The following is a 16117-nucleotide window of genomic DNA, read 5'->3' as shown; positions in this document are numbered from 1 at the left end:
CCAATTGGCAAAAATCTCTTTTAATATTAAGATACATATGTTTGTTTCATGGTAGGAATAGACATACATGAAATGTCGGTAGGTTTAGTGTTAAAAGTGTTTGAAAAACAATAGCTCGGAGAGTCTATTGGATTGTAACCACTTATTTGCATATAATTTGTAACAAAATGACACATGTAAAATTGCTTGGCTTAGAAATCATTTAACAAAGTTCTATTGAAGCTGATAAGTTAAAATTAACTGGGAAGAATTTTTGCAGTGAATATTTCCACGATAAATCCATAATTCTACGTACTTGTACTATATCAGATATACTGATATCTGTTACTTAGTATATAAGAAGAAGGATTTTAATTTCAGCCTATAATATTATGTGTCTTCAAAGTCAGTACCTGTACTGGTAAGTATTTTGATACTAACAAGTATCAAAACAACTTTCATTGATCTTTAGCTTAGATAAATATAATTTATTCAAAAATTCATTTGTATTTTTCTATACCCATCTTTTGCTTTCTCTTTTTTTTACATCAAATATAAGTTTGGAAATAAGTATTTTATGAAGCTACCACATTTGTCCATTTTGTATTCTTTGTACAAATTTATTAATCCTTTGCACTTATAAATTTTTTTTTAAATATTTATCAGCTACCTTGAGTACAATTTTTTTAAAATTTATATTTTTTAGATTTCATTCAAGTCAAAATTATTATATTAGTTTTATTACCTTTTGTGTTAGAGATTATAATTTATCTGTATGGATTAAAAACAACTTTTCTAGTTATTTTTTTCTGCTTGTCATGCATTTCTTACTCATAACTTTATTAGTACAATTATTCTTACAAAATAGAAATTTAATGGAGGAAAGTTTTCCTTATTTGAAATAAGAAAATAATCATTTGTGTTGCAATGCCCATTTTTTAGCTGACATCCAAGTACAAAAGATTAATAAATTTTCAATCATTTGTCGATAAAAAAAATATATATTTTATGGAAAATACAGAAAAATAATCATTAAAAAGTACACACCGATTTTAATCATTAATAACAACAAAAATACGAATGAAATGATTTAAATTTCAAGAGACACGTACTAACTGATGATTTTATTTTCAGACATACAGGGTGTATCTTCTAACAAGATATTAACTTTTGATCGGTTTAAGATGACATATTATTGACATGAATATACAAAACCTTTGAAGGCTTTTCCCTTTTTCCCTTTGACTAGCCAGCTTGCATTAATATTTTAATCCGGGAACAGCTTAAAAGTATACTACTAATATATTAATTCTTATACCGATCAAAAGTTAATTTCCTTGTAAATTAGATTACAATATCTATTTTAAAGTTGTAAATGTTTTTTTCGCCTACAACTGTATTAATTCTCCAAACGTCAAAGAAATTTCTCACTCCACTCATAACCAGCTATATGTATTTTAACATCTGGAAGGAACAAGAGCATATAAAAAAACCAGTGAGTACCATAATAAATATGGCTTTTTTTATCGATAAACAACGAATAATCAGGCATAGTTTACGTGATCATCAAATATATTATGAGATAGCATCAAATAAAAGTTTGTATCTTATCGCAATAAGATTTAATTTCTGCGACTTAACTTTTGTTGAAGTGTTTGTTTGTTTGTATTTTATTTTGTTTTTAGAAATACGTGTTACTATAATTTTTAGTATAAATATCTAATTAAAAATTAAGGAAAGCTAAAGATTTTTTCTAATTTTTCTTTGGTTTATAATACGTGCACTAACGCATGCGCATTCGTATCAAAGAATACAGTATTTTTTGCCCCATTACCTTTAGCCCTAACTTCCTAACTTGACTGTATAAAAATGGCTGGTATCACGTTATAAGTATTCACATTTGTTATTCTTCTTTTACTTCTTCCTAATTAACTTTTTCTTCTATTTCTATTGCATTAAATTCAATTACTTAAATCTGATATTCTACTTTCGTTGTGATCATTTGTGTGCATCAGTAAAGTACGTTTGTATATAATAATAGTGAATACCATAAACAAAAACATACAAGCATATATTGTAATGGCTGAGTTTCATTCGCGTCGTTTCGTAATATATATACAAAAGTTACACGCACTCGTTTCGGCTTCTATTTGTATTCTGGAACTTTTTTAAATGGCTGTACAGAAATAGCGTGTATTATATTATAAATATTTCCATTTCTATGCTTTTTTTATTTCTATCGAATTTTTTTTCATTATACTCTTCATTTTATTTTCATTGCAATAAATTCAATTATTTTCATCCGATCTTCTTTTTCTTTTCGTGTGATTATTTGTGTGCATTAATCATATAAGTTTGTACAGAATATTGAAATATTGTGAAAGGAATACAAGTATGTCGTCGTATCGAGAACGTATTAATTTCTTTGTTAATAATCATTAGCTTTAAGGATTGATAAATAAAGCGAATTACGACTGTATTTTAATTATAAATTATATTGCTGAATGATAAGGGATAATTTTTTTTCTGTTTATATTTTCATCAATCGATTCAGTACAATACAAAATAATCTACGTATTATCGTTTCGTAAAAGCAGCCGCACCTTTTTCTTTTTATCAGATCAGATATTCTTATCATACGATCTTATCAATTTATTTGACTATTGTTTTATGACCTATAAAAGGCCTTTTCAGCCTAATAATTTACGATATCTATCTTTCATTGTTCGTTAAAATCATGCATCTGTTACTAAACATATTTTCGCATGGATCCTAGAAGTTGTACTTAAAATTATTATCGCATGACTATCTCCAAAATGTCGTCATTTGTTTTAATTATCATTTATATAATATTTAACCATTATTGAAATACATTTTATTTATTTGCTATTCTATTTGTTTATTGGTATTTTTCTTTTTTTTCTTTTAATACAGATTTGAGAGAGAGTTGAATTACACTTTAAAGGCTAATATAAACAATTCATTTATAAGGATGTTAACCTTAAACAAGATTGATTCAAACTGTTTTCTACAATCTAAAGAACCACAGAGTTTGAAAGTATTATCACCATCACCGACGCCACCTCCACTTACCATAATAACAGAAGAAAGAAAAGCAAATAATCAAGACTATAGGTTTGAAACGATCAGATTACAAACTTTTGAAGATTGGCCAGTAAATTTTATAGATCCTAAGGATCTTGCAGCAGCTGGATTTTATTATTTGCATACAGAAGACAAAGTAAAATGTTTCGAATGTAAAATAGAAGTATATAATTGGGAAGAAGGAGATGTACCTATGAGAGATCATAAACGTCATTCACCAATATGTCGATTTGTCAGAAATATTCCATGCGGTAATGTACCTATTGGCGTTGATCCTAATTCGATACCCGTACCAAGCCCTCGTGGATACGACGTTTGTGGAATACATGAAATAGGAAGTCAGCCGCCAAATGCATATAGTGAAAACTTATCCAATCTACTGTTTCCTACAGACGCCAGGCTGAAATCTTTAGGAGTTCAAAGACTGAAGCAACCAATATATCCAAAATATGCTAACTTAGAATTGAGAGTACTTTCTTTCGATATATGGCCTAAACCAATGATAGATATTAAGCAATTAGCAGAAGCTGGTTTTTTCTATACGGGAGAACAAGATCAAACATTGTGTTTTCACTGCGGTGTAGGTTTAAAAGATTGGGAACCAAATGACGATCCGTGGTATGAACATTTTAAATGGTTTGTTAAATGTCATTTTCTTTTAATGTTCAAAGGTAAAGAATATGCAGATGTAGAAGGACAATTTATAAAGTTATCGAAGGTAATTCAATTTTTTTTTCTTTGTCTCTGACGCATGTATCAAGTACCTTTTCCTTGATATAAAATTGAAAAATTTATTTTAACTATATTTTATATTTTACGTAAAAAATATTTAATTTAAACTGTTTCTTTTTTTTATTAAGGAAACGAAACCAGCTTCATTAGAGGAGATTTTCGATGATATAAACCTTGAAAGCAATTGTGGTTCAAATACTGTAAAAAATAATATTGAAGAAAATTCAAATTTGGCTAGCTCTGCAGTTGCAAAAAAACATGAATTAAGTAAGCCTATGGATGATGCAAGACTATGTAAAATCTGTTACAATGCTGAATTGCAAGTTGTATTTTTACCCTGCAAACATATGTGCGCGTGTGTAAATTGCGCAACTTTAATAACTAAATGTGCAGTTTGCCGAAAACCAATAGAACTAGTTGTTCGCGCAATATTAACATAAGACAAATAAGTATTAAATATTATTATTAATTTTAAAGAAAATATAATTATATATATATATATATATATATATAATAATAAAACAATATTTTGTTAATGATAGTATTAAAAACTTTTTCTACCATCCTCCAACTGCGAACATCGTGAAATTTGATCCGGAAAGTTCTGTCCATTTTTGAATTGAAAGAAAATAACAAAATTTTCATACATTTAATAATATTTATTGTAGAATATTTTTTCCATCGTTACTTATGACTTCTTGCCAGCGTGATAGCAACTTTTAAGTGCCATTTTTTTTAAATAATTTTTTTTTAGAGGCCAGAAACTCAACTAGTGCTTGATTTACATCATCTTTAATTTTGAATTTTTTTTCCAGTAAAAAATTTTGCAACGAGAAAAACAAGTGATAATCAAAGGGTGCAAGGTCTGGAATATTTATAACTTCTTTTATTTTTTACTTTTTGAAAAAAATCCATAGCATGTCTTGTCTAGTTAAAAATTATTACGTGGTATAAGTGATAGTTTCGACAAAGTCAACATAGCTAACAATATTTGGTGTGGTATGATTTACAAGTATTTTATTTTTTTTCTGGTCTCAATGTTTTTGCCCTGTTTGATTTATAATTTTATATTTTAGTTTTTACTTTATCATTTGTATATTTATCCCCATAAATATCAAGACATTCAAGGAATATCAATTTAGTAGACAAAATAAATAATATCGATGATGTTCGTTCGAAAGATGACCAAAAAGTTTCCGATATTGATAATGATATAGTAGAAATTATTAAGATATTTAGACGAAGAGAATATTTTGAATATACGAAGAGGACAAAAAAGAAAGAGATTTATAGTTAGTTTTGAAAGTTTAACAAAATTCGGTGTAGATGTAACCGATCAAATGGCCAGAAAATATGGTGTGAAATCTAAATGTCATAGATGGTCTTTACAGATATTTTTCAATATCTTAGATTTAGCTAAAATAAATGCTTGGACTTTATATATAGTAACGACAAGTGAAGAAATATCAAGGCAAGAATTTTTATTCTCATTAGCAGAAGAGCTGGGGACTGACTATCAGAAGAAGAGACAGCTAAGCAAAGAATGTTCAACAAAATCAATAATAAATACAGCTACAGACTCTTCTGGACAGAAATTTTGTCATATAAGATATTGTAAAGTCAATAAGACTAACAAAATTTGTATAAAATGTAAAAAAAACGTATATGGACAATGTGCAATACATAATGCTGTAATTGATAAAAAACTGCAGAAATAAAAACTTCTAAATAGAACAGCGGGAAGCGGGGGGTGTCTTTGTAGCACCAGAAAAATATTTTTTATAATATCCAATTGGCAAAAATCTCTTTTAATATTAAGATACATATGTTTGTTTCATGGTAGGAATAGACATACATGAAATGTCGGTAGGTTTAGTGTTAAAGATCTTTCAAAATCAGCTGTCTTTCAGTGTTGCCAACTTTATCAATGATATTAAAGAAAATACCGCGTATATTAAGCTGCTCCTAATTAAAAAATACATACATACATAAATAGTGTGCTAATATTTAAATATTAATAAAACAACAAGTATTATAAGATCAAATAAATGTAGTGAATAAATGAATGGAATTGTTTTTTAAAAAAAAATGCAATGATTTTTGAAGTAATTTGTTAGTGGTAGACTGTATGGTGCACGTACGCGTCACACACATGCATAGGCGTATCCGTGATAAATGAGAATTTGTAAAAATGTCTTGCTATGATCGAAGAAGAAGAATGGCAGAAGAGTGATAATTAGCGCTTATCGATTGTGTACATAAATGGCGGCGCCACTGAACGTTCAGTGTAGCAACTCATCTCGTTGTTCATTACGTTCGTATCACGTCGTCGTGTCGTTGCCGTCGTCGTGTACATCATCATCGTCGTCATCGTGTCGTTGTGTTGTCGTTGTCGTTGTCGTGGTCGTCGTGTGTCGTCGTGGCTGTTGTTCTTTGTCGTGTGTGTCGTGTGAAAGCTTATTCTTATATATTATAAAATGCCTCCGAATTCGGACGATGGCGTGAAAATGGCGGAATAAAATGGCAGGACGTAGATCAACTTTAAGCAATGTTGAATCCTTATCGGGATCAGGTAATGCTGATCCTTTAAGAGAGCTATTCGAAGCTTGCAAAACTGGCGATCTTAGCAGAGTTAAGGCGTTGGTTACACCAAAGACAGTCAATGCACGAGATACCGCTGGACGCAAGGCAACTCCACTGCACTTTGCAGCTGGTGAGCTCCATATCTTGCACAAATGAATATGAATGACCCTTTCTTTTTATAATTTACTTTTTTAAAGAATAACAACCATCGAGAAATATTGTACACAAAAAAATCTTCATATGATTTATCATTAAACTTTTTATGCTTTTTTTTTTATATTATAATTGTATTCATTGTTTTTGTTTTTTTTCTCTTTTTTTTTTTGTTGCTTTTCTATGCTAATTCTATTTTTACAGTAAGCACATTTCATAAGGGATGATTGTTAGGAAAAAAAATCCATTGAGCTTTTCATACATTTGTATATGAAAATATAAAATATATTTAGTTTCTCTATTTTTTAATTTTGTTATTCTAATTTTAATTTTATGTTGTCTAGGCTATGGCAGAATAGACGTCGTTGAATTTCTTCTCTCTGCTGGTGCATCCATTCAAGCACGTGACGATGGAGGTTTACATCCTCTGCACAATGCATGCTCATTTGGACATTCCGATGTCGTGAGATTGCTTTTGGAAGCGGGAGCTAATCCTAACACAAGGGATAATTGGAATTATACACCATTACATGAAGCTGCCATTAAGGTGTGTTTTTTAATATAATTCATTTATAATTGAATGGAGGAAGTAAAGTTATAGATGATAGTTACAATAATATTATTTTCTTTTTAAGGGTAAGATAGACGTATGCATAGTGCTATTGCAACATGGGGCCGATGCAAATATTAGAAATGCAGAAGGAAAGACTGCACTGGAATTAGCAGATGCTGCTACCAAGCCAGTTTTAACAGGAGAATATAGGAAAGATGAACTTTTAGAAGCAGCAAGATCAGGAAACGAGGAAAGATTGTTACAACTTTTAAATCCTCTTAACGTTAATTGTCATGCTAGCGATGGACGAAGATCTACGCCTTTGCATTTAGCAGCTGGATATAATAGATCTAGAGTTGTACAAATTCTTCTTCAAAATGGTGCAGATGTACATGCAAAGGATAAAGGGTAAGTGGCAAAGATTAAATAATTGAAGTTTATGTTTAACTATATTTAGAAATAAATACACAGATATTTATTCGACAGAGGACTTGTTCCATTGCACAACGCTTGTTCTTATGGACATTTCGAAGTAACGGAAGCGCTTCTTAAGCATGGAGCTGCTGTGAATGCCAGTGATTTATGGGCATTCACTCCATTGCATGAAGCTGCTAGCAAGTCTAGAGCAGAAGTTTGTTCTTTACTTTTAAGCGAGGGTGCAGATCCGACTCAATTAAATTGCCACAGTAAAAGCGCTATTGATGTAGCACCAACCGTAGAATTACAAGAAAGATTAGCGTGTAAGTATAATATTGTATTATATATTATATATTTAAAATGGAATATGTATTTATTTCATTTTTCATTTCAGACGAATATAAAGGCCATTGTTTATTGGATGCCTGCAGGCAGGCTGATCCAACTAAATTAAAAAAATATTTATCTCAGGATGTTGTCAATTTTAAACATCCGTATACCGGAGATACGCCACTGCATTGTGCAGTCGCATCGCCTTATCCAAAACGAAAACAAATAATCGAAATTTTAATTAGAAAAAATGCTGCCATGAATGAGAAAAATAAAGACTTCCTTACGCCACTTCATGTAGCTACCGACCATTCGCATTACGATGCAATGGATATATTACTTAGACATAATGCTAAAGTAAATGAATTAGATGGCTTAAGACAAACTGCATTGCACAGGTAATGTTAATCGTTAGGAAATCTGAAGATTAATCAAACCGAATAATACCAAGTTCGTCAAACTAAAAACGTATCCATGTACTTAGGTGCGTTAGAGAGGACGATGTACAGGCATGTAGAATATTGTTATCATACAACATCAATCCTTCCATTGTATCTCTTCAAGGCTATACTGCGGCGCAAGTCGCAGCGGAAAATGTTCTTAAAATATTGCAAGGTAAAGTATTTTTTTGGAAATATTTTAAATATTTTCATTTTTAATTTAATTAAAATATAACTCTATACATATGCATTGCGTATATGTGTGCATGTGTATATTCAGATCCAGAAAGTGAAACAGACGATGCAGAAGCGCAGCTTTTGGAAGCGAGTAAATCTGGCGACTTGAATGCTGTGAAAAGAATCCTACAAACGAATCCACATGCCGTAAATTGTCGTGATTTAGATGGTCGACACTCTACTCCTCTGCATTTTGCAGCAGGTTTTAATAGAGTGCCCGTAGTCGAATACCTTTTGGCACATGGTGCGGATGTGCATGCCAAAGATAAAGGGTATATATATACATATATATATATATATATATACATACGAAATATATATATCATTTTCTAAAATCCAAGCTTAATTTAACTTGATTCTAATGCATAAAGTATAATTCTATGCCAATTATTAATCCATATATAATTGAAATATAATTTTTCATAGTGGTTTGGTGCCTCTTCACAATGCTTGTTCTTATGGTCACTATGAAGTAATAGAATTGTTAATCAAACATGGGGCATCTGTTAATGTCGCCGATTTGTGGAAATTTACTCCCCTTCATGAGGCCGCAGCTAAAGGTAAATGTGAAATCGTTCGATTGTTATTAAAACACGGCGCTGATGCAACGAAAAAAAATCGAGACGGAGCAACTCCTCTTGATTTAGTAAGAGAAGGAGACCAAGATGTTGCAGATTTATTGTGTGGAAATAGTGCACTTTTGGATGCTGCAAAGAAGGGAAATCTAGCTAGGGTGCAAAGGCTGGTTACGCAAGATAACATCAATTGCAGAGATACCCAAGGTCGGAACAGTACACCATTACATTTTGCAGGTAGGTCTTCTAACCATTTTCTTCTTGTAATATTCTTTTTTTTTTAAATTCATGTAAATCAATGAAGATTATAGAAGAGAAAAAAAAAGAAAAGAAAAAGAAAGGATCTTCAACTGTGTAATATATTTTTGTTAAAACTTTGATTATATAGCGGGTTATAACAACTTAGAAGTAGCCGAATTTTTGTTAGAAAAAGGAGCGGATGTAAACGCACAAGATAAGGGTGGCTTAATACCTTTACATAATGCTTCAAGCTATGGACATTTGGATATAGCGGCATTACTTATTAAATATAATACGATAGTAAATGCAACTGACAAATGGGGCTTTACACCACTTCACGAAGCTGCACAAAAAGGAAGAACACAATTGTGTGCTCTTTTGTTAGCACACGGTGCCGATCCTTTCCTTAAAAATCAAGAAGGACAAAGTCCGGTAGATTTAGCAAGTGCGGATGATGTACGTTGTTTGTTGCAAGATGCTATGGCTTCTCAGCAAGTAGTACCGTCCGTACCATCGGGTAATAATGGCGTTGGTCTTGGGATTAACATGAATGGTAATGGTGGTAGTACTATTAATAGTAGACCACCTAGTATTGTTGCCGGTAATTAATATATACCATACATATACGTTACAATTATTTTGTAAACGACTCTATTTATATATTATTATTATTATTATTATTATTATTATTATTATTATTATTATTATTATTATTATTATTAATATTTTTGATTTTTATTTTTTTTCAGTACCAGTAACTCCACCACCGCCACTTACACAAGAAACAGTTATCATGCCTTCCGGAGCTGCAATGACTTTATGTGTTCCGTTAGCTCGACCGTCTTCATGTCTAAGTCCAATGCCACCATCCGAATCGAATTCTGAAAGAGAATCTAAAGATATGTGTAAAGAAAATAATAGTTCAAACATTACGACCGTAGCAGGCTTCCTTCAAAGTCTTGGATTAGAACACTTACTCGAATTATTTGAAAGGGAACGTATTACGTTGGATATATTAGCGGAAATGTGTCACGAAGATTTGAAACAAGTTGGCGTAACAGCTTATGGATATAGACATAAACTTATTAAGGGGATGGAGAAATTATTAACTACTGCCACAGGCACTCTATGGCAACCGTCCATTACTCCTGGAACATTGTTAGTTGATTTGTTAGCTGAAGATAAAGAATTTTTGGCTGTGGAAGAAGAAATGCAAAGTACCATTAGACAACACAGAGATAATGGGCATGCTGGTGGTATTTTTTCACGATATAACATAGTTAGGGTATGTATGCTATAAAAATATAAATCAAAATGAATTTAACTTATAAAAAAAATAAACTAATTTCGATTGTAACTAAAAGTAATTTGTGTTATTCAGATACAAAAGGTTCAAAACCGAAAATTATGGGAACGCTACGCTCATAGAAGACAAGAAGTAGCAGAAGAAGTTGGAGCAGCTGCTCCAGCATCGCCTGGGACAGGTCCAAGGTCTGCACCAAGTTCTGCAGTTCCACAAGCTAATGAAAGAATGTTGTTCCATGGTAGTCCCTTCATCAATGCAATTGTACAGAAAGGTTTCGACGAAAGGCATGCGTATATTGGTGGTATGTTCGGTGCTGGAATATATTTTGCAGAACACAGTAGTAAAAGCAATCAATATGTATATGGTATTTGTGGAGGTACTGGATGTCCTTCTCATAAAGATAGAAGTTGTTACATCTGTCACAGGTTAATATTCTTATTTATTCAAAAGAAATAGGAGGAAGATAGAAATGTTATAAAAATATTAATTTTTATTTTTTATTCGTTCAGGCATTTATTACTTTGTCGAGTTACCTTGGGTAAATCGTTCCTACAATTTTCTGCAATGAAGATGGCTCACGCACCACCTGGTCATCACAGTGTAATGGGTAGACCATCGCAAGGTGGTTTAGCTTTCCCCGAATATGTAGTGTATAGAGGAGAACAAGCATACCCCGAATACTTAATAACATACCAAATTGCAAGACCTCAACAAGAAAGTGGTGGTAGTGAAAGTGTTGAGGAACGGTGATCAGAAGAGCCAGGCCCTGTAGCAAGATTTCGAAGTTTATGTTGCTGCCAGAGACCAAGAACACACGGTACCTTGTCTTAGAATTGATTATGATTTTTGTTTTTCATTATATTATCGCTCGTCAACTTTATTTCATTTAATCAATGATCTTATCTACAATTAACCAACATTCAAATGACTATAAGAACTGATACAGGCATTTAATTTTCTCATCATACTTTAGTTATTACGATACATATAAATATAAATATTAATTAAATTCAAATGTGTGTATATATTGAGAATTTACATCAGAACAGATGTAGGTTTGCGACGGTATTATAATCAACAACTTTATTCTTTATTCGTATGCATATTTTAATGGGGTGTTTTATTTCCGACCAAAAGTATTATTTTGATAATGAATAATATCAGAACTATAAGATAATAAGTAAAATTTGTATATTTTACAAAGTTATTTTAACTATATTTTTTTCTGTGCGGAAATAATCTATGCATCAAACAAATTCGATATCCATTACCCTGTATATGCAAAATAAAAAAGCATATTATGATTTCTATACATAAATACATATATATATATATATATATATATATATATATATGAAAATGATTATATATATATATTATTATTATTATTATGAATATAATAAATGTATTTATATATATGCATTCTCTAAAAGCCATACAAATATTCTATTTTTCTTTCTTGCGAAAGGGTTTCTCTTCAAATCTTTTTACTTTTGATATCGAAATTATAATTTAATATAATTACTTGGGATAAATTATTATTTAACCAACAAAATATTTAAATCCTTCTATTTATATAATATTAATTTATCTAAAAATCTATTAAATATTATATATGTCTGTTCTCTTGTGACACAGTATCTCAGTCCACATTGTGAATTGTAAATAAAATTCACCACGTTTCATCTAATTTTAAATACTAGAACTATAAAAAAGAAAATATTATTTTTTCTTTCTTAGTATTATTATTTATTATATAATGTTTTTTTTATATACATATGCATTTAATTAATTAATTAATCGAAAATTTGTTTAAGCATCGTCGTAGTCGTTTTAGCGTATGTTTGTTAAACAAAATATAAACAATTGAAACTTCAGTTTAAAATCGATCGAGACGAGTTGATTCCTCTACTTTAACTAACACATAGCTTTGTAAATATATTAATCAATTTTTATCTTTTTTTATTTTTTAGAGAAAGGATGAAATAAATAATTAAATAATAGAATTTTAAGATGGTAGGAAAAAGGAATTATCGTCTTTTTAAAAAGTGGAAAAGAAAAGAAAAAAGAAAAAAAATGAGATATAATAATAATCCTAGTAATGGAATTGAGATACTTATATGTCAATATAATTCTATTTAATTAATAGCACACAAAATAAATCTATTTATTATTATTATTATTATTATTATTATTATTTTATATAAAAATTCGAAAGTGTATTGTGAAAAAATAAGGTAGTTTTATTTAAAATGAATTGTTTATAGTTAACAAAATTCCACTTTACAATGTGTGATACCAATAATATGAGGATTAATCATTTAATGAATGGGTTGTGATCGCGAAGCCTGCTTTTTTGTGTGTTCAATACGATTTGAAATTCCCGCCATTGAAAACTTCCTCTGATCTCACAACACACAACATATTGAAAGTTTATTCGTGTGTAATACTACTACTCTACTATTACTATTACACTACTACTACTCTACTATTACTATTACACTATTACTACTACTACTATTACTACTACTGACTACTACTACTACTACTACTACTACTACTATTTCTGTATATATTTAAGAAGTGTCTGAAAATTGGTGAAAGTCTCTATAAGTATATATATACACACACAAAACACCATATAAAATAAAAATAAAAAAGAACAGACAGTTCAACGTTGTATATTATAGGAAAAAAAAAATAAGTTTGTGTATACGCGCATTAACACATGTATTACACGTCGAGCAACAAACATATTTTTGTTGTAATTAGTTCTATCTTTTTGATAGCTTCCTTTTAGGTGACGGTGATATTTTTATTATTTCTCTCTACAAATGTATATATATATAAGTATGCAGAGTGTCCGAGATTTTTTCGGTCAAACGGTGTCGAAGTATTCTATATGTAAAAAAATGTTATACGAATAATAGGTCATTTGCAGTTTTTTTTATTAAAAAACTATGATATAAATTATAAATATGTTCACATTTATTCAGCAACAGGATTGTCCTTAAATTTCTACTCAATTATGTTTACCTTTGCTTATGCTTATCGCATTATCCTGGTGCAGGAATGCATTTAAAATGTAATTGCAGAAATAAAACTAAATCGTCAAAAAATTCAGCATTTTACAAACAGTGCTCTTCAGCAAGTGCAGGCTTGCATTCGCATAATCGGTCAGCCTACTTTAAATGAGAAATTAGGTGATTTACAATTTGTGTGTATCTAAATTTTTAATAAAGCATCAAATAGAATATTATTTTCTTATTTTTATTCGTAGAAGATATTGATACTGTTTGGCCGGAAAAATCTATCAAACACCTTACATAGAAATTTCATTTGCTAAATGCACGATTAAAATCGGCCCGGTGAAAAGTCCAATGAAATTTCTATCGAATTATTTCGTTTGTAAATTTCGATTGATTTTTTTTAAGTAAAACGATCAAATACCGAAAATATCCATGTAATATTTTCTTTCGACTAATTTCTTTTTTTTTTTAAATTATAAATAATATCGAGAAAACAAGCATAAGTTTCTTTCTTTCTTCGCGAATTTTCTTCTCGAGAAACGCAATGATTTATAAATGAAGAGTGAAAATTAGCGAATGTTTCATTTATAATTCGAATCATTTAAATCAATCCAATTAAATAATAATAATTTATATCTCTAATCGTTTCTTACGTAAAAGAAAAATTCACGAAAGAAGAACGAATGTTTTCTAATTTACGTTATTATCGATACTAATTAACAAAAAATCTATGATGGAAAAAAAAGGAACAGTTTTGCAGATCACTTTCTCTAGGTTCGAAGTGTTTCACATCTGACACACATTATATTCCTAAATAAAATAATGAGACCTGTGAATATTCAGAAGTTGAAAAAATAGTTTCGAGAGAAACCAAATTTTAATATTACGTTATATTATAATTTCCCTTTTTTTCGTGACACAATTATTCACGTACGAATATTCTTCTAATTTGAAACAAGATATGCGTTCTAGGTAAGAAGAGAGAGAGAGAGAGAGAGAGAGAGAGAGAGAGAGAGATAAAATATATCAATTTAATTTAATGTTTGATATAAACGCGAGGATTCATTTGATATTAAACAAAATACTTATTATTTTATTGTCGATAATTAAGACAGGAAAAAAAAATGATTAAACGAATGATCGAATAGTTTTCTATCCGTAAATCGTTTTCACTGATTGTATAAACGTACCATGTTCCTTGGCAATCGTTAAAATTGTTTGAGTAGGCTATCGCCTACGCACTAGAACACATTTTTGCAAGCTATTTCCTGTCTGTAAATAAGTCTCGTCAATAGTTGTATCTATTTTAGATAATAAAATTTCATTCATACATTTTTTCATTGAAATTTTCGGATGAACGTGTATACGCGTTTAAATTTATTCGATCGACGCTAAAATAATTGCGATTTTTTATTATTTTTTTTTTTTTTCTAGCCGACTATAAATCTATTGATAGTTATTTATTACAGAGTAAAAATAATATTATAATTTTAGCGAATACTATTATCATTATTATTAAATTTTGATCCTTAAAATGAATCACGGAAATGAACGAGATTCACATTCGCGCGATTTTATTGCTCTGAGTTTAATTTTGGACGTAAAGCAGCAGACATTGTTCGACATATAAACAATGTTTTTGGCTAAGAGACAATTAGCAAACGTTATTTCCAAAAAATTTCACGTTAGAAAATAATCTACATAAAACAATTCGAAAAGTTGTAGAATTTAAAATATCGATAATTTCTATGTTTTTAAATTGAATATATGGAAACCGCAATTATCTCAGAGTCAATCTAATAATACCAAAGAAATAACATTGTCACGATCAAGGACGATATCGTTTTAATCAGTATTGTATCGATGCATTTGTAATATTCATTGAAGTATAATTTTTCTACAGATATTCCGAAGTGAGGCGTATAAGTACGTCGTTAAAAATTTCTACATGCTTTGCAAATTAAGATGCAAAATACATGGTTACGATATTTATCTAATTAAGAATTCAACCTTATCGGGTTATTCGATAAAAATACCACAACTTTTGCATCGTAAATCCGACGATACGAAGAAATACTTCATAAATATTGCGCCATACGGACAATTCTGTAATACGATTGGACGATTTGAAATGGTTTTTCTTTTGTTTTGTTTCTTCTGTTTCTTTTTTTACCATTGCATTTGAGATTAACAATTTATTTGATTATATAAAGTCTAAAGATTAGTTATATATACATATATAGAGGAACATTTAATAAGAAAGTCAAAAGGAATCGCGAACTTTGATAATGGTCGTCGAACCGGATTGACTTTTGCAAGAGGATCGACTTGCTGTAGCTGAGAAAAGTGTATGCAAAGCCAGTACTTGACAGGCAGTTCAATATATATATATTATACATTCGTACACATGCACACAAGTATATCTTGTCCATGTATTC

At 30.0% G+C, this 16117-nt stretch overlaps 2 protein-coding genes across 7 annotated transcripts; both read left to right on the top strand.

The window, feature by feature from the left end:
* Positions 1–1806: 1806 nt before the first annotated feature.
* On the top strand, positions 1807–4298 carry LOC106784997 (death-associated inhibitor of apoptosis 1-like). Of its 5 annotated transcripts, XM_014745089.1 has the most exons (4): positions 1916–1998; positions 2914–3335; positions 3477–3802; positions 3945–4298. In XM_014745089.1, the coding sequence occupies exons 2-4, from the start codon at positions 2972–2974 to the stop codon at positions 4254–4256; spliced, it is 1002 nt and encodes a 333-aa protein (XP_014600575.1). In that variant the 5' UTR covers positions 1916–1998; positions 2914–2971; the 3' UTR covers positions 4257–4298. The 5 variants fall into 5 exon arrangements, with proteins under 5 accessions (XP_014600571.1, XP_014600574.1, XP_014600575.1 ...); XM_014745085.1 differs by lacking the exon at positions 1916–1998 and adding an exon at positions 1807–1869 and having other exon boundaries at positions 2914–3802; positions 3945–4293; XM_014745088.1 differs by lacking the exon at positions 1916–1998 and adding an exon at positions 1837–1855 and having other exon boundaries at positions 2914–3802; positions 3945–4293.
* Positions 4299–6222: 1924 nt separating this feature from the next.
* Positions 6223–11955, top strand: LOC106784994 (tankyrase). Of its 2 annotated transcripts, XM_014745078.1 has the most exons (13): positions 6223–6529; positions 6897–7099; positions 7188–7513; positions 7592–7845; positions 7917–8250; positions 8337–8467; positions 8573–8801; positions 8956–9089; positions 9177–9341; positions 9493–9945; positions 10094–10629; positions 10726–11075; positions 11160–11955. In XM_014745078.1, exons 1-13 carry the CDS (start codon positions 6337–6339, stop codon positions 11398–11400), a joined length of 3549 nt encoding a protein of 1182 aa, XP_014600564.1. In that variant the 5' UTR covers positions 6223–6336; the 3' UTR covers positions 11401–11955. The 2 variants fall into 2 exon arrangements, with proteins under 2 accessions (XP_014600564.1, XP_014600563.1); XM_014745077.1 differs by having other exon boundaries at positions 8956–9341.
* The last annotated feature ends 4162 nt before the right edge of the window (positions 11956–16117 follow it).

The sequence above is a fragment of the Polistes canadensis genome, unplaced genomic scaffold (assembly GCF_001313835.1).
Source record: "Polistes canadensis isolate GaletaPanama2010 unplaced genomic scaffold, ASM131383v1 scaffold_43, whole genome shotgun sequence".
Taxonomy (NCBI): Eukaryota; Metazoa; Arthropoda; class Insecta; order Hymenoptera; family Vespidae; genus Polistes; species Polistes canadensis.
This window is presented reverse-complemented; position numbering and strand designations above follow the sequence as displayed.

Bases quoted from the DNA above. Each gene is read 5' to 3' on its own strand.
- LOC106784997 (XM_014745085.1), top strand. From the start codon at position 2,972: ATGTTAACCTTAAACAAGATTGATTCAAACTGTTTTCTACAATCTAAA. The intron at 3,803-3,944 runs GTAATTCAATTT...TTTTTTATTAAG, and splicing joins AATTTATAAAGTTATCGAAG to GAAACGAAACCAGCTTCATT.
- LOC106784994 (XM_014745077.1), top strand. From the start codon at position 6,337: ATGGCAGGACGTAGATCAACTTTAAGCAATGTTGAATCCTTATCGGGA. The intron at 6,530-6,896 runs GTGAGCTCCATA...TATGTTGTCTAG, and splicing joins TCCACTGCACTTTGCAGCTG to GCTATGGCAGAATAGACGTC. The intron at 11,076-11,159 runs GTTAATATTCTT...TTATTCGTTCAG, and splicing joins AGTTGTTACATCTGTCACAG to GCATTTATTACTTTGTCGAG.